This window comes from Poecile atricapillus, chromosome 4, assembly GCF_030490865.1.
Source record: "Poecile atricapillus isolate bPoeAtr1 chromosome 4, bPoeAtr1.hap1, whole genome shotgun sequence".
NCBI lineage: Eukaryota > Metazoa > Chordata > Aves > Passeriformes > Paridae > Poecile > Poecile atricapillus.
The window spans coordinates 67,687,224-67,705,681 of record NC_081252.1 but is presented as its reverse complement, the minus strand read 5'-3'; the positions used below and the strand labels follow the sequence as shown (position 1 = coordinate 67,705,681).

Here is an 18,458-nt window from a genome sequence, read left to right as displayed (position 1 = left end):
CAAAAATCAAGAATAAAACTCCTTAACCAGTGTTAAGAAGCAGGCATTACTTTATTATGGCACCAGATGCCCAGGAGGTAATTTGGACTAATGTTCATGCTTGGCTTAAGATGATATATGTGTTTATTAGCCAGGGATCACAGAATCACAGAATATGCTGAGTTGGAAGGGACCCACAGGGATTATTGAGCCCACCTCCTGGCCCTGCACAGCACCACCCTCAAGAATCACATCATGTCCTGAGAGCATTGTCCAAACATTCCTTGAACTCCATCAGGCTTGGGGCTGTGACCATTTCCCTGGGGAGCCTGTTCCACTGCCCAACCACCGCCTTTTTCTAATCAACCTAAACCTCCCCTGACACAACTTCATGCTATTCCCTTGGATCCTGTCACTCACCAAAGAGCAGAGATCAGTGTCTGCTCCTCTTCTTCCCCTCACAAGGAAGTTCTAACTGCAATGAGGTCTCTGTCCTCTCAGTCTCCTCCAGGCTGAACAGACCAAATGCCCTCAGCTGCCCCTCAGACAGTTTCCCCTCAAGGCCCTCCACCACCTTTGTCACCCTCCTTTGGATACCCTCTATCAGTTTAATATCTTTCTTATATTGTGGCGTACATAATCAGAGAAGCGTTAGATATGAAGCTGCTGGGGTTTGTCCAGTGAGCCTCAGAGGGGTCTCTCGAGGGTCTCTAGGAACCCTTGGTGGTCTCCCACACACAGTGTTGTTTTTTGCTCTTGGTATAAAAGCTGCACAATGTTTCTGAAGGAACTAGATTGGGCTGATTTGGCTCCTTCCAAGTTGCAGTAACAACCACACAGTTCAATTAATTGTTCCTTCTGCATGAGCAGTTTATAACACTCTGGTTTACATGGTGGTGTCCAGTCACTGGTTGGACTTGACGATCTCAAAGATCTTTCCCGACCTAATTGATTCAACGATTCTGAAATTCTGTGAAACGTTTCCAGAAGACGGGGGAGGGGGTGGGGAACACCACCCCAGAAGCTCACACACACTCCAGCTCCAGAGAACACAGCAAAAGCACGGATTGGCTTCGGCCGCCCCTTTCAGGGTCTGTCAGGGCCGAAGTAACTCGAGGATCAGGAGACCTTTCCCGAGGGGTGGCGAAAGAACCCAGCGGGCCCCGATAACCCCGCACAGGCCCCACGCCCGCGCGGAACTACAACTCCCAGCACGCCCCGCGGCAGCAGAGGAGGTGGGGCCGCTCGTCTAGTCGTGATGTGATTGACGTGCGCGTCAGCCACTCGGAGAGCGCAGGGCCGCGGCTCCGCCAATGGTGAGCGCGCGGGGGCGGGCACTGCCGTGCGCCGCTGCCGGCCGGCTCTGAGGTGAGCGCGGCGGGCCGGGGACTCGGCCGGGGGGAGCGGCGCTAGCGGGTCCGTCCCTCCCGGTCGCCTGAGGGTCCGGGGTGGCAGGTGAGGGAGACGAACGGGAAGGGAAGGGGAAGGGGAAGCGGAAGAAGCCGTTCCAGGCCGCAGTGGGGGGAGCGGAGGAGATGCGGCCGTTCCTGCCGGTGCGCGGGGCTGGGCCGGCGCCGCCCCCGCTCCGGCCTGAGGACGGTGCCCGAGCCCCTTTCCTGGGTGCGGCCCTGCCCGAGGGGCTCCCCCACAGCCCCTGCCGAGAGCTGCGTGGCGGGTCCGCCCTTCCCGGCCCGGCCGGGTGCTCCGGGGCCGGCTCCGCCGCCGCCCGGTTCGCGGGTCGGCCCCGGCGGTTCTGCCGTGCCCTGCCCTGAACCGGCGGGCGGCCGCAGCGCCGAGGTGCGGGCACGGCTGGGCTACCGCCAGTCCTGTCCCGTCTTCCCTGTTCTCCGCGGGGCTCGGTGGATGTAGCTGCATGAAGTTGTCGCTGTGCCCTCCCATTTTGTGTGACAGCAGGAGTGGGGGGAATGTTCCTCGCCTACCTCAGCCCGCACCTACACTTCATTACAGGATGTGGAAAGATTCAACTAGTTTTTTTGCTTTCTTCTGTTTTTGGGACTATCGAAAGTGAATTGTGGCGTCTCTCGCAGAAAGTTGTGCAAGTAAGAGCAATGAGCTTTTCTGGCCAGTATCCATTTTTCTTTTCTGTGTCTGGAATAGGACATACGGCCAATGAAAAGGTTTAGTGTGTTGTTTTGTTCTGTGGGTGGGTTTGGTTGTTTTGATGGATTTCTTGGTTGTTTTTGGAATTGTTTTGGGTTTTTTAGGTTATTCATGAACATGTCGTATTTTTCTGTAGCTGTAGCTGCCTGCTTAGAGCAGGCAGACTGGTGTATCTGTTTAATCTGGTTATCTCTCATCTTGACTCTTTCTATGGTGCTTCTCACCAAGGTCTTTAAGTATGGGAAGGTTTTACCTAATTTGGGGAACAGCGACTCAGTTTCTTTTTTCACTAAAGTTGGTGTAGTGCATTTGAGAAAATGAGAGCATCTTTAAAAGTACTGGAAATACAGGATAGGAAGGTTTAAAAGAGTGAAAGATTAGTGTTCTCCATAGTAAAAAAAAAAATTGAGACTAGCGCTTCGTGCCTGGTATGTGCATCTTCTAAAGACAAAAATGTCGTTATGCAGATGCATCTTTGATACAGTGTATCTTGTTAGGGGTACAAAAACATCTGTAGTAGAAACGAGATGCAAAGTCTTAAAGGCACAGTGATGTCTTAGACTGGCTACCTAGAGGAGAGGCTATACAGAGTTAGGGAATAAAATGGGTATTTATCAAAGGTGTTTAACAGATACACCTTGGGCAGTGCGAGAGCCTCACAGAGGATACACCCTAAATGGAGGACAGTCAGGAGTTTTTCGGGCAGATCTAAGTTTGGTCTGTTTACATATCAGGGGTTAATTGTCCAGTTACAGCTTCAGGTAATGAAGTCACATTCCCCCAGTTTGCTTCCCCCCCAATTTACTTTTGTTTGTAATTTTTGGGCCTGGGGCTGTGATGATGAGTTGGTTTTCAGGCCTGGAAGGATTGTTTTGTCTGACCAAACTGTTATGAGAGCTTACTAACACTCTATATGAAGTTCGGATTTATACACTAACCCAGTACAGGATCTGAAAAATATAAAACTGTAACTTAAGGCATCATTCGGATATCCCACTTCAACAAATTCAACATATGATTGTTATACAAATGTGATGTTAGCTGTGCCTTGCACATTCCCAGTGTTTGGACTGACATTATTGGTTTCTTTAAGTAGGTACTTCAGTGTATTTGTCATGTTTAGGATGAATATGAACTTAAGTCCTGTCTGTGTTAGTGAGACAGGGAAAATGTCTGTCTCTTGCTTCAGACAGTTTCCAGTATTCTAGAGAATTGTTTTTGAGTGGTAATTGAAACATGTTTAATTAGCTCAGCTTGAACTCAGTGAAAATGTTGACTTTTTTGTAGAGGAAAAGAAAAGACAAATGATGAATAGCAGTGGTTACCACTCCTAGTGTAAACATTCTTAATTTAAATAGCTTGACCTTCATTTTTCTCAGGTACAGAGAAAAGTTGGTACTTGCAGTCTTTGAAATACTATTTGTTCTGAGAGTAGCACTGCTTAGGAGCAATAACTGCATGTGCAGAACTCTGCATATGACAGGAAGGGAAGTGGCCTGGTACTGTACCATCCTGCAGTGAGGCCATAGAAACTCTGTTGTAGTTCAAAGTATTGCCTTGCTAAGTTGATCTGCTAAGTTTTTACACAAAGAAAAGTTTTTTTACTTTTTAAAAGGTCGTAATTTTAGAATTTTGAATTGATGTCTGCATGCATCTTGCTGGAAGTCTCACAGATAACTGCAGCTAAAGCTGTGACTGAGGTCACTGGATGTCTGTGGATTGAGGCGGGGGAGGTTGCTGCAGTAATTTTTTCTATTATCAGCTCCTGGGAGTCTTGGTGCTGTCTGGTTTCATAGTGACTGCTGGAAGAAGGGTGTTACAGGTCTTATCATGAACTTGGGCTGTCCAGTCCTGTGTAACAAACTTGGTTGTGAAGTGGTCCTGCAGTTTTGAATTTTAAGGAATTGTTTGAAATTAGCGTATCTCTTAATATGCAGTGTGTATACCCTGTTCCTGTATGTTACTAAACTTGATCTGTGGTGTATTTCAGAAAGTAAACTCTGCTTTGTTTTCAGAATGTTTGGGCAGCTGATATTCAATGAGGTTTCCCCAAGTAAGCCAATAACACGTGGAAGTCTATAGCCACTCAGAAAAGGTTTGTTCTTACAAAACAAAAATGTTACAGGATCATAAGACTTCTTCCAGAGTCTTAATAATTTCCAGCAGTCTGATTTTCTTAGTAAACAGGGCTCTCCTGAGATGAGCCATATTGATTAATCTACCTGATGATTTGAGGTAGTTTTTTCAGTGATGAGCTTCCCTGTGGGTATTTATTGCATTGGCAAATCTAAACTACTACAGTATTTAAAGTGGATAGGATGGTCTGAACATGTCTTCTATTGTGTGTTACTTCAGGTTTCACCATAACTTTAAGATTTAAGTTGGTTGGTTGGTTGGCTTCATTTTTTCTTCTGTTACAGCTCTCCTTTGGCATTTAAGTCACTCATAGCCAAAGAGAATCTGTGCAAGTTTTTGTTTGGAGTCATCACAGCTGAAACCATTGCACTGGGTTGTATTCAGTGTTAAGTCTGAAAAGCACCAAGTCTTGTGAAACCTTCTGGGTATTTTACATGCAAACTTATGCTGCCTGATGAATACAGTAGGCTTATTTTTTGCTGTCTTTCAGCAGTGCAGGTATGTCAGTATTGTTGTTCTGAAAGATTCTATTTAAAAACAGTTCTGACAACTTATAATTTAAAATAAGCTTATATAAAGTTTGTTCCTTTGTATTTGTCAGGTGTGTGCACCAACTAAGATTTCCCAGCTTTTTAATGTCCAGGTATTTTTTTCCAATTCAGTATCTGAGGAGAAGCAAGGAAAATGTCTCTTGGCTTTCTTGATGAAAAAAGACTTACAAATAATCTAATGGCCTAACTTCTTAATATACCTCATTTGTTGCTCAGTCCTGTTCATCCTCTTGCTATGTGCAAAAAACTGGTTTACCTAAGTAATTTTTCATTTCATTTGTAGCTGGTCAGTGAAGATGGTAACTTGTCTTGAAGCAATTATTTTGAAAGAGCAGATATGTAAGGTTTAGGGATGGCTCTCTCCCCTGCCTCCATCCCTCATCCCTTGTGCTATGTCTCCTCCTTCCTTTTGCTCTTCCCCTGGTCTCCTAAAACCTCCAAACGCATGAATAATAGTCATATGGAGCTAGGAGCTTGTATAGCACCTAGAAAATATGCTCACAGAACAGTCTCTCTGTTCTTCTGGTTTTTGTTTGGTTGGGTTTTTGTATGCTTGCAGCATTAGGCATGGTCTGGTTTTAAAAGTTCTTGTCTTCTATCCCAGAAACTCAGTAAAGTGAGTAAAATAGGATCTTCCCAAGAAAGTTGATAAGGCTCGCTGAGAAGCTTTCTTTCTTAACAAGTGAAATGAAATCTAGACCTTAAGAACAGTGAGATGAAATGTTAAAAGAGAATTCTCATTAGCTGGATGCAAAATGTTACGGAAATGATTGCATAGGTGAATTCTGCAGTGAGGAACCAAGAGACTGAAGTCAGTCTGCCTTCGCTGGTAGCCTGACGCTTCAACATCCCAGGTGACAACATAAGACTATTTCTTATCTACCAGAAAAGCTGAACATGTCAGTTTAGATTTAAAAAAAAAAGTAGGAGTGAGTGTTACACATAATAGTTCCGAAAATGAGATCTCTTTTGCCCGTGGACTCTCTAAGCATTAAGTCTGGCATATGTGGTTCAACTAGGGGGAAAACAAAGGCATGTTGACTTTCATTTTGGCTTTTGTGCTGGTTTTAAAATGATAAAATATGAGAAAATTGATGAGTGATATATTGTGCTGCTTAAAACCATACATAAATATATATTTGGGCTTCGTAATAAGTACCAAATTTAGTGTAAGCATTTTTATCAAGTGTATTTTGTTTTAATAATGTCACAGTTCAGTGTTAATGAGTCTCTTAAGAAAGTGATTTAAGAAATGGCGTAAGTTGAAGCGGAAAAAGATCAGTCAGGTTTCCTTTAATTGAAGGCTAGGATTGACTATCAATGCTGTTCCATCCCACTGCATGTTCACACATTTCCCCATCTGGGAGTAGGCTACAGTGTGTGTGCTGTTCTATGTGGCAAAAATCAGTCAGGTCTGGGGACAGTTCAGCAGTTCTTGTTTAACACAGTGTCCTGGTTTTGGATAAATTTAGGAGGAAACATCCCAAAAGGGTGTCTCCTCTAACAGAAGTTTGATTTTAGCAACGCCTCCCCCACAGGTTCCCACAGGTTCAAAAGGAATTCCCTTGGAGAAAGTGAAAAAAACCCTGTTTATTTAACAATTGGATTGCTCACAGGCATGAAAAAAAGAATGAATAATGTTAAATAATAAAACCTCTCACTGCTCTGAAGGGATGGTAGATTCAGAGTCCTTTCTGTAGGTGTGGATTGTTTCTCTCTGGCATTGGGGTGTATCATGGTCCCCTCCAGGCTGCTGGGGGAGGGGGGGGGCAGGCAATGTTCTGTTTCTGACCCAAGAAAAGCTGAACAGTTCCAGAAGAAGAAGCCACAGTCCCAGAAAAAAAAGTTACTGCCTCAGCTCGCTTGTGCTCGCTCTCTCTCTCTCTCTCTCTCTCTCTCTCTCTCTCTCTCTCTCTCTCTCTCTCTTCTCCCTGGAGAAAGTGGAGAGCTGGGAGAAACTGAGAGGCTTATCTCTGTGTTTTTGAACACAGGTGCCAAAATAATTCCACTACTTCTCCCCCTCTCTCTCGGATCTAACTTGAAGCTACAGGACTCATACCTGAGCACAGAGCAGATGTGGATATTGGGATATCTATAGGGGATACAGGACCATACAGTCCCCCAAGACACAAAGTTATTACTTTCCTGGTCCCTCCACTGTGTACACTTGTGCCCAGCCCCAGCTCCACATTGTGTGTTGGACAGGTGGTAACTATAACTGTACCACAGCCAGGCTCCAAGATGAGAGCTTCAGTCAATTACACAGAGCTGTCCTTATGCTTTTCACCTCTCCTCCTTGGCAGGGCATGCACATGTGCAGGTAACAGAGCAGCTACAGTGAATTCATGTTCTCCTGCACAACAGCAAGCATCTTGAATCTAAAAGTTGTCTGCTTCACTTGCTTTAAATTCCTCTCAAGCTGTTTGTCTCCCAGCTGTTGGAATCTGGAGATGGGCTGCAGAAGAAAGCTGCTTCCAGAGTTTAGGTTCTCTGAAGATGGCTGTTTATGACAAAATTCCCACTGATTCCTGCCCACAGACATTGCCTTGAGTATCATTCAGTTGCTTTTCAGCTCATTGTCATTGGGATTGCTTAATATTCTATGAGTTTGCTGTCAAACTCACTTTTTCAGGTGTTTAGTTCATGGGTGAGAATGAGGCTTCAGGCCCCACTGCAGGTACTGAACTTGTGGACTTTCCTCTCCTCTGACTGGCAGAAACTGGTGGCTCAGGAATGGGAATCTTGCAGCAGAGGGGGTGTTGGAGAGTGCAAGCATTGCAGGCATCTAACCTTCTCCCTTCTCTTTGATAGGTTTGGAAGAACAGCATCCTCTGAACTTCAGAAACCTGGAGTTCTTATCAGAGAGCTACCTAAAGGAATCTACAGAAATTATAGCTGTAGCTTCCTTGCCATTACTTTTTTGGTGTTTGTACCACTTTTTCAGTGGTTTTAGATCAAGGAACATTATGAGCACAGTAAGTATTTTGCTACTCAATCCAAACCTGATCCTTGAAACATGTTTTCCATTGTATTTCTGCAAACTGTTTTAGGAGTTTATAGCTAATACACAGGAACATAAGTATATTGAATCTTCATACAAGTTCAGTAAAGATTTTTAATCACTCTAGGTGCTAGCAGTAGTACCAAAATGCTCACAATGTCAGCAAAATCTGGTAAATTCTGAACTAGTTTCTCATTTGCAAACCATCATGATAAGCTTTTTCTTGGTGAGGCAGCTGGTAAGAGATCTGGATCTAGGCTGATGTTTTTTCCTTGCTGGAATCAGTTCAGGTAAGAATAACTCATAGCACCTTTTGGTGAGCATTACAGCCATTCCAGGAGTGTTTTCTGTACCCTTGTGTGCTTTCCTTGGTGTTGCAAAATTGAGGGCTATGTTAATATTGCTTGCACAGAAAATGCTAATTCTTTGTTCTCTCTTAGACTCAACGGAAGCGTCGTGGAGGAGCAGTTAGTTCTAGGCAAGCTCAAAAAAGAAACAGGCTTATGGCTTCTACTGCTGAAATGGCTTCAGAAGCAGAACCAATAGAACTTGAAGAAAGTGGTAAGCTTTCTTTTGAAGTGATAAGGATAGAAAGTACTTCTGGAGGGTTTGGGTCCAACTGAATATGTGTTTTGCCAGTTTCTAGGCTGTTTACTGGAGAAGAAGGGAGACATGATTTTAGGAAGTGCCTAGTATAGCATTGCTAAACAGCAAGCCAACTGAAAATTGGTTTGGTTGGTTACTGAGCTACAGTGCATTCACTGTTAGTGATAGATGAGTTGCACAGGAAAGGTCCTCAAGAGCTGCTCAAACATCTGCATGTTTGTTCAGATGAGAGGGGAGTTACAGCAGCTGCCACTATACAGAGTGACAAACTAAATTTGGGAACTCCCAAAGTTTGAAGATAAGGAAAACTTTTTATCATTAATTTTGCCCTATCCCTCAAGGGAACACGCACAGCACAGTACTATTATAGCCTATATGATTCATGTTATATTTCTGTGTGATAAACATTTTCCTGTGTCAGATGAATTGTCTGTTGTTGTCATCCAACAACAACATGTGAACCATGCGAGGAGCTTAGCTGCTCTTTTGCATTTCAGCTTGCTGAAAACTGGACTGGAAAAGCTCTCTGTGGGTTGCTGAGGGCAAAGCTTAAGTGACATGTTGGACTCGTTCCTGAAGAGAAGATGGACTGGGGATGGTTGAATCTCAGGCTGTTACACTGTGGCAGGCAATTTACTTCCTCTGCAGTCTCTGACCTTGATTCTAACTTTGGTTTTCAGCTGGTGAAGAAGTAGTAGATCTCACATGTGAATCTTCTGATCCTGTAGTCGTTGACTTAACTCACAATGACTCTGTTGTGGTAAGTAGTGAATAGCACACTTGTCTAAATATTGTAGTCAAATTAGTTTTGTCGTGTGTTGCCTGATAGAATCTGACTTTAAGGATAAGTTTTAAGTTCAGGGTTGGCTTGTGAGGGCATGAAGGTCCTGTGTTACAGATAACAAAGAGGTTCTGGAGGTGCACTTGCTGTTAGTGATAGGGTAGTATAAAATAGCTTTTTGCTCCAGAATCTACTTTATATGAATCAGTCATAAGTAGTGTAATATAAAGAGATGCAGTTGATAGGTGAAGTTTTTGTAGATGTATTAAAGGTAGAATTATAGAATTGTTTGGGTTGGAAAGGATCACTAAGATCATTGAGTCCAGCCATTCACCCAGCACTGCCAAACCCACAACTAAGCCATATCCATAAGCACCACATCTGCATGTCTTGGAAATAACTCCAGGGATGGTGACTTCAAGCTGCCCTGGGCAGCCCGTTCCAATGCTTAACAACTCTCGGTGAAGAATTTTTTCTAATAGCCCATTAAGACAATGATTTAAAGAAAAAGCCAAGGGAAAGAAGAGTAAGTATAAGAAGTTCAGATTAATACTCCAAGAAGTCTTTTAAAAACATTATTTTTTTTTCTGCTCTTTTGAAAGCTAGAATAGTCTTTGATCCAGCTGACAGTGTTGTTTATTCCCTCAGTTTTGGGATGCCACTGCTGCTGTGCCAAGCAGAAACAAGCAACAGGAATAGCATAGGGAGTATTTTTGTCTGGGGTTATTCCTGAGCCTTTGCAAAGGAAAGGCCTCCAACTCAACAACAAAATCTGCACTTACCCTGCTCCAGTTCCACCAAGAGCAGGCTGGGAATTTGGTTTCTTCAGCAGCTGGCATAATATGAAGTGTTTATGGACATCACTGCTGAACTGGCCTGTTAGAGGAGAAAAAGGGAATGAATCACCTAAAACCCTAAAGCTTGGAACTAAAATGGGGGAGCAGGCAGGAGTGGATTCAGGTGATTCATAAGTTACCTGTATTTCTACCCCTTTGGAGCAGTGGAGGCAGAACCATCAACATCCACATAGTTCTGTACAGTAATGCATTTAATATACTACTTTAAATATTCTTAATCAAAATAAGCCTACCACTCTTAGCTTGTTTTGTTGGAACTGCCATGCCTAGATGCACAACGAAGTCTAATTGTATTTTCTTTTCTCTCCCTTCCCATATGTATTGATGCAAGATTGTTGAAGGTGAGTTGACATTTTAAAATTGATAATGGAATTCTGTTGGGAAGGATGAGAATTTAACAGAAAAGTTTTGTGGATATGAATGCTTAGCAGAAGATTGTCTAGAAATGAAAGCAAGCTTTGATATATAAAAAGATGTTTTTAGGGATAGTTGTTGCTGAAACAGCTGAGAGAACAAAGGTTTAGTGAGGTTAGAAGGTTTAGAGCAAAGGTTTAGTCAGTTAGAAGGAAGTTTTATGGCTGAAGTCCAGCAGGTTACCTGATCTTCAAAGAAATCATGTTTGCTACCAAGTAAAAAAGCATAGGCAGACAGAAAGATGTTTTTTACCAAAGCAAAAAGAATTTTCCACTGCAAAGCAATCTTCAAAGTTTAACAGGTAATTACTAACTCAGATGATTAGTTAGTCACTAACATAGTTTGGTAATTTTAGTAGTTTTGATAGGCTATAGGTAAATGTAAAAATATTGTGTATGATGCAGATTGGTTGTTATGTAATAATATGCACAGCAAAAGAAAGAGATATAATGCATTGTAACCAGAACCAAAGGGGCTTCAGGACACAGGGCTTGCCTATAGCCAGCAGCTGTAGGCCGACCCACGACCCTGTGCTGTAACCTAGTCTCTGGAATAAACAGCATTATAAAGAAAAGCCATCTGAAGTCCCCATCTCTCCATCAGCTCTTACAGAATTCTCCTAAATGTAATAATTATTATTTTTTTGTTTGCATTTTCCGATGAATTTGAGCAGCATTTATTGAAACTGCAAAAGGCCAAGGACATTGCTAAAGCATCTGGCCAGTGCCTTAGAGAATGAATCCAGTCTCTGTTAGTATCAGAGCTTGTAGAAAGTATCTGAAATAAAATATATCAAAAGCTGCTCTAAGTACTTTTTCTTATTTTCTAAAGACAGAATTTCTTTAAGCCCCAAGTTGACCATAAATTTGTATAGCACTAGAATGAAAAAAAGTCAGAAGTTTTGTTTAACCTGTATTGCAGTGAAGGAACTAAAGAAAATTATTTGTGCTCATAGTATTCAGTAGTCTAACATGCCTCTAATTTTGCAGTGAGAAGTATTAACTGTTTTTCTGCTTTAGATGTTAAAATAGTTACAGGTTTAAAGAAGTTCATGTTTTACATCTTTCAGACGTGGTTCTGATTACATCATTAGAGCTGTATTAGTATGTTGTCAGTTGCTTATCTAGAATTTAATCCGTCCTGTGCTCTGAATGAAGCAAGAGTAAGTGATAAATGCCTGCATTAAAAGTAGTAGCTGAACGCTTAGGCGGGAAGTGGTTTTAATTTTGCAACTTTTTTTGTTGTTTCATTGACTAGTTGCTTGATTATTTCTACATGGATACTGGAGTTGCAGAGATAAACTTGAGTTCAGTCCTCTCTCTTCCACAGCACAGCAATTGTTGCAGTTTGTAGCAGTGTCTGTCAGTAAGGATTGGAAGAAGTATCTTTATGCGGGAGATTAATTCACAGGTAGTATAATTACATGGAATGTGTGACACTGAGGAACTTCAATATTAAGCTTTAGGTGTTGGTAGGGTGAAGAGAGCAAGTGTTTTGTGTCAGTATGTAGCAGAATATTCACAATGTCTGGACATGTTCAGCCTTAATATTTGGAAATCAGTTTGTTTAAGATTGCTTTTAACCCAGCTGAATAGGATCTATTCTTGCATTTGAAGGATAGTTCCAGGGAGAGAGATAATGGTATAGCTAACTTAACAAAATTAAATTACAGAGAACCAACGACAAAGGAGAAATCTCAGACTAAGAAGCCAGCGACAGTCAGACAGCTGTGTACTCAGTAGTGATGATGAAGATGAAACAAGAGATAATGATGTGTATGTGGCTGATAAAGCATCTCGAGAACTGGGACCACTGGAAGAGGAAACTGCAAGTTCTAAGTATGTATGCCTCATGACCTACCAAACATTGAGTTGAGCATCTTTTGAGACAAGATTAAGTTGTATTTGTCGTCACCTGACTTTCTTTGAAGCCTTCACTTATTCAGTTCCCTCTTTTAATGAGTATGACATCCCATTTTGCATGACAGTCAAATGATACCATTTTCACTTTAGGATGAAATCCAGCCCAAAACAGATCTACAGCTTTGTATGCAGCTTTAAAGATGAGTGTGGGGTATGGCAAGGAAGTGAGGATTAGTCACAGGCCAGAGCTCATTATATATTGCATTTCCTTTTCCCACAAAGCTCCAGTAGTTACGTTAGATATAAAATACTTCCATTGGTGTCCATGAGGTTTGGTATCACAAGACTGGCAGGCAGCAGACTGGCAAATTCTGGTAAAAATACTTATGCATTCTCTGCTTTTTTTACATACTGTGCCAGTTGCTGCCTTTCTCAAAGCAGCTGCTGTCCTTCCCTAGGTGTACTTGCGAGGTGATCCTGAAGGTTATGCTCTTATGGTCAGTTCTTCTGTCCCATGGATGTGCTTGCACGTGGGATGGGAGTCTTCCTGTTTGAGTCAGTAAAGACCCCATTCTGCAGAGAAAGAGTAAATCCTGCTGCAGCGTGTTAGACTAAGGAAATGAAATATGGTGTCTATGTGACTATGCAGGTTGAAGTGATGCCTTAACTGTTTGGCTTTACATTTTTCAGATTCTGTACTGCATTAGTGTGTAACTTTGAACTCTCTATAGACGGCTAGTTAGCTTTCTTCCCTTTTTGGTCAGACTAAACAATACTTCTGGTCTGGGAACCAAAGTTACGCCATTTGCCTCAGGTCCTGGAAAGTGTAAACAAAAATGAATCTGGGGGGAAGCAAACTGGGGAAATGTGATTTCATTACTTGAAACTATAATTGGACAATTATTTCTGATATGCAAATAGACCAAACTTATATCTTTCTGAGAATTTCAGGGCTGTTGTCCATCTTGGATGTGGCCTCTGCAAGGCTTTGCACTGCCCAAGGTATATCCTTTGAAGGCCTTTTAATAAATACCTACTTTATTGTTTTAACCTTGTCTAGCCTCTGTTCTAGGTAGCCTCTCCAACCATCAGAAGTACATAAGAATTGTGGTATAAACTTATTTTAAAGTGTTTTTGTTGTTTATTGGGATTTTTTTGTGGAGAGCAGGGTAAATACAGGGTTAAATAAAGCTGATGTGCTTTGAGCCTTTTGGATTACTGAAAGGCAGTGTAGGAGAGAACTTGAGTATGTAGTTTTTGGGTGCCAGGTCATAAATAGGCTACGGAAAAGTCCTATGCTATTCTAACCCATAGTGTACTTGGCCAGTGGAGTTGTAAATGTTTAAATTTTGGTTGTTAAGTACTTCAGAGAATAAATACCACTAATTGGATAATGTAAGAAAGTAATAGTTTGTTCCTTCAGCCTCCTTTGTTAAAGATTTCACCTTCCTGCTCTGTGTAGATAAGGCTGAAAGAACTCAGTGCTGCAGCATTTGATGTTGACAAAAGGGTCTTTCCTGGTGCTGGGGATAGCCAGAGCCATCTGTACTGTTGGACTCTACATCCTTCTAAGATTATCATCAATTGTGGTTTGTTTCTGAAGTGTTATAGCTGCTGCCTCAAGAATTTGAGGAACAAAAATGGGAGAATTAGTGGAGTTAAATTCTGTAGGTGAAACTAGGGGTAGATGTTAGTAATGCTCCCTGCTTGAATTGAAGATAACGGGATAAAGGCCATCTCATGCTTTCTGTTCATGTTTGATTAATAAATTAAAAACTGTGATTCAGTGTGGGTGGTGATGTAAGAAAGCCAAGTGTCTAGGGTAAAGAGTTCTGAAGGTTTAAACTAGAGATTAATTTGTAAAGAGAAGGGTCAGGAAGCTCGTGTTTTCGTTAGCTGATACTACTTAGCACTTGGGCTGGGTCATGTTCCCTAGGCAGCCGTGCTGTGGCTGTTGCTATGTGTGTGTGCAGTACTGCTGTCCTGGAGGCTGAAGGCAGCAGAGGCACATCTGTAACCACAGCTCAGTAACAGGCACTGAGTCAGTCTTTCTACCTCGGAACTAGAAATTTGGGGTTGAGTATTTCCTCATGTTAGTGTATTCCTGACCTACTTTTTATAAGGAGGAGTTCTTGGAATGTGTATGTTACTGGGCTGTTGCTAAATTAGAGCAGAGGATTTTTGAACTTCTGACAGCCTCTTCCCTTTCTAGTATGACTCGTTTCCAAGGCACAGCTCAGTGCTTTTGTTACAGAGCTGTCATTGATGGCCTGTTGGAGATTAGAGCAAAAGACTGCTGTGAGTTCTTCTGCTAGACCAGGGTGACTGAGTGCATCTTCCCCATAGGGAAAATCTTTCCTTTAGGACAAGGAGACCCAGTCTTGTTATTACATGCCACAAACTGAGCAGTTAAAGATACACAGGAATCTTGAAAAGTAATGCGTTATGGCTAGTCAGTGCATTCTGATGGTGACGTGACATTTTGTGTGTGGGTAACCCTTGATGTGCAGTGAAATTAACGGCTGCGTGTTCTTTCTTGCTCTGTTCTCTGTACCACAAGGCCGTCTGGTACTGTTAGCTGTCCAATTTGCATGGATGTCTACTCAGAGGTAAGGATCCACATGCTGTCATCCTTTATATTTGGTGTGAGGGAGAAAGGGGCTGAGGGAGAGCACAACTCACTTGGCTGGTGTGGGATGTTACAAAGAGCTGGCTAGAGCTGGCTTGAAGCACAGAGTTTGCTTTGAAGCTCATAGTAACTTGTCAGTCTAAGTCACTTCTTGGTGGTGGGGGTAGAGGGAACCCTTGGCAGGATGGCACTAAAAGATCTTCAGGTTCCTTAGTGTTCTAAGAGTAAAGGACAATTCCAGATATTCTAAGTCCTGTTTGTGTGATGGCAGTAAACCAGCAAAGTTGAATTCTCTACTTCCAATTCCTGTTGTGGTTTCTTTTCTTCCAGATTGTGCAAAGTGGACGACTGATTGTGTCAACAAAATGTGGCCATGTCTTCTGCAGTCAGTGCCTCCGTGATTCCCTTAGGAATGCCAACTCTTGCCCAACCTGCAGGAAGAAACTCACTCACAGACAATATCATCCCATTTATATATGAGTATTTTTATTTCTCAGGACAGACTCAAATGGATTTTGGGGGAAATGTTATATTTTCAGTGCTCTGAAGATTTAAAGAGCATCAGGTTGTGCACAAATCCAAATAAAACTGGTTTTTTTTTGGAGACCAACTTGAACGTATCTAGACAGCTTTTTTTATGGTCTTAGTTACTTCTTGTTATGTTCCTGGTTATCATGCTACATCGATGACGGTGTCTAAGCTACACCAGCAACCTTGACCAGGAAGGAAGCAGTTAATCCATTTCCTTCTACTTTTTTTAATGCTTAAATGAGGGAGTTTGAATATTTTGTTCTTTCTTACTCTGTAAATTATTCCTACCTTCACATACAGGTATGGAATGGTTTCCTTTCAGAAAACAGATCAGCCATTTACAATTTCATTACACCTTTTTTTTTTTCATCCTGTAAGAAGCTCGTGACTCTTGCTTTCTTGCATATTATTGCCCAAGTAGAGTGTTCTGTACTGATGGGTTGTTTTTTCATAAATCAGTCTTAAATTGACAACAAAGGTTATGCAATAAAGTAAACTGCTGTTAACCAGCAGTCATGTATTTTGGACAGAAGATTTGAACATGCAGATGTTTTTATGAACTCCATGAGATCCCAAGTACATAGACACATTGCAGCATGTACAACGTGAACATAATTTCTTGATTGTTTTAACTGCCAATAATTCCTGTATTTTAATCCAAACACTGAATTTATTTTCTAACATGATGAGATGCTCTCTTGGGTTTAATTGTGGTGTAACACTCTCTCCTAATAACTATCAAGAATACAGTCTTCTCTAGGCTTCCTAGTGATGAACAAGAAGCAAATTCATCTGTATGCTGAATACCAAACTACCTACAGATCATCTTACTCTGTCAGCTGTTCCTGGTGTAATGCTTTAAGTTCAGTGTGTTCACTTTGCTGTTCTCAGTGGTTACACTGACACCTGACTGGATGTAGCCTGGTGAATAGGATTGAAAATTAAATAACTGTACTGCCATTATTGAGTGGAGGCTTTAAAAAGCATTTGGTAGCAATGTTGGCAGCTTGTTGGAGAAAAGTTTAATCTCCCTTTGCCCTGAGGGTTGTCCAGTTTTCTTTAAATGCAGTTTTAATAATAAAGTCAGATATCCTAGGAAAGACAATTCCTCTAGTTGAGAAGGCAGGAATACACCAGTTTATGCACTCTTATCCAGTCACTTTTTCCCCAGGAATGAGTTCTAAATGTCTATTTTAAACTTACAGCTAAAATGTCCAAGCTGATGTGGAATCCAGGGTGCGCTGATACAAACAGGCTGATGTAGATAAGATAATTAAAATCAGTGGTTTATGATCTACAGCTGTGGTAGGTGCATCTATGAAAAACTCCAGAATTAAACTTGGCCATCTCTTGGCAGTTGGTTGCTTATAGAAACCATTATGAGAACCATTCTGTGCCCTGGTGCAGCACAATTGAAGGATGTGTTTAGTTAATGTTGATAACACACGTGTCTTTGCTAACCTTGGGATCTGTAGGAAGCCTTTAATTAAAGAAGCTCTTCTAAATTAGCTGTCTCCAGCTGCCTTGCAACCCAAAGTAGACTTTTTTTTTTTATTTAATTAGGATATTTCTGAATATAGTAATAGAGAATTTTGTTACATGAAGGCTGTCTCAAGAAATGCTGTACTTTCCCCACCCTGGTTTGGACTGGCTTTGGTTCAGTGCTGTTAGCAGGAATATGCAGTTTCTGTGTTGTGGCAATAGGGTGACTCCTACAGAGTTACACACAGGTACTTGCTGTGTGCTCCCATGGGTAAGATAAATTACAGCCAAGGACTGTGGCTATCTCAGAATACTGTGGTGCCAGTGATGGCTACATTTGTGTCCCAAAAAGCAGAGTTGATGCTTAAAGTATTAATTGTGTGAAGAGTAGCAGCCCAACATTAAAACTGTATGGACCCATAAGGGTCACAGAAACTACTTTGTCCCAGTGGCTTAACAAAGAAACAGTAAATTATGGCTGGTTTTCCTGGGGTGGCTGCTGTGTGAAAGGAATGATCAGAAGAGGATTTAAGGGATTACTACTGAGGATAAGGATGAGTCACTTAACCGTGCATCTTTCACAGTCTACTAGCCATAGCCTAAATGATTTTGCACAACTTCCTCCATGTAAATACCACTTTAGAGTTAGTGTCTCAATAAATAGATCTAATTGAAATTTGGATATCATAAGCTATAACAAAAAGTTTTTAGCTTCTGTGAACCCTGTGAAGTGCCACAAATTTTGTGCATCTCAAAACAGTATGTCTCAGTACATGGGAAAAAAATTGGAAATTCCTTACATGTTTTTTTTCTTCAAGGGAAAAAGTCTGATGTATTTCAGTTCCAGCAATATTTCACATTGACAAGAACTCATAGAAAATGAAAAGAATCTTTATATTACGTAGATGTCTGTCTTGTTGTATATAGTTAAATTTTTCCTGTATTTAATTGTATTCAAGTCTGTCTGCCTATCTATGTTGAACTCTGCTGGTAGTCAGAGGGTTCTCTTAACAGGTGAAAATAAAACAATTGGATTGATCAAACACAAGTGCTTCTTCTTTTCATCGCATTGGAGTCACTGATTTGAGGCAAAATAATCCTGAAGGCCAAAGCCTTTCAGATGCTGGGACCAGTGTGGGTTGTGTGGAGCAAAGGCGAAAGGCACTGCCCCGGACAGGAGGGGTGTGGGGATGAGAGGGTGAAGCCCTGCTCGGGGTGGGGGCAGTGGGGCGATGCAGAGGTGGGCTTGTGAGCAGGGGGCGCTGGTAGCCAGTGCCAGAGAGAGCAGTGCAGGGGCTGGAGGGTGTTGGGCACCTGGGGGTGCCATTGCCTGCTGCATGTGGGGCAGCCACTGGAGGGAGGGCAAGGAGCAACGCTGAGGAGAGAGCTGGGGTAGGTTCAAAGCTGCGATGAAACTCACTTGATTTCTTCTCCCAAGAAACTAAAGAGATGCTGTTTCCTGAAGGTCTTGGCTTATCCCTCTTAGCTGCTTTTATTGTATTTTGTTT

The 18,458-nt window shown here is 42.0% G+C and overlaps 1 protein-coding gene across 3 annotated transcripts; it reads left to right on the top strand.

Moving 5' to 3' along the window:
- The first annotated feature begins 1,302 nt into the window (after positions 1–1,302).
- RNF4 (ring finger protein 4) lies at positions 1,303–17,992 on the top strand. 3 transcript variants are annotated; one of them, XM_058838118.1, is made up of 8 exons: positions 1,303–1,434; positions 7,599–7,762; positions 8,229–8,349; positions 9,075–9,154; positions 10,364–10,373; positions 12,119–12,284; positions 14,869–14,917; positions 15,268–17,992. In XM_058838118.1, exons 2-8 carry the CDS (start codon positions 7,754–7,756, stop codon positions 15,415–15,417), a joined length of 585 nt encoding a protein of 194 aa, XP_058694101.1. In that variant the 5' UTR covers positions 1,303–1,434; positions 7,599–7,753; the 3' UTR covers positions 15,418–17,992. The 3 variants fall into 3 exon arrangements, with proteins under 3 accessions (XP_058694101.1, XP_058694100.1, XP_058694102.1); XM_058838117.1 differs by having other exon boundaries at positions 1,323–1,347; XM_058838119.1 differs by lacking the exon at positions 1,303–1,434 and adding an exon at positions 1,916–2,039.
- The last annotated feature ends 466 nt before the right edge of the window (positions 17,993–18,458 follow it).

What these genes read in the sequence shown, in the direction of transcription:
- RNF4 (XM_058838118.1), top strand. An exon ending in AATAGAACTTGAAGAAAGTG is followed by an intron (nt 8,350 to 9,074) that starts GTAAGCTTTCTT and finishes TTTGGTTTTCAG; the next exon opens with CTGGTGAAGAAGTAGTAGAT. An exon ending in GCATGGATGTCTACTCAGAG is followed by an intron (nt 14,918 to 15,267) that starts GTAAGGATCCAC and finishes CTTTTCTTCCAG; the next exon opens with ATTGTGCAAAGTGGACGACT.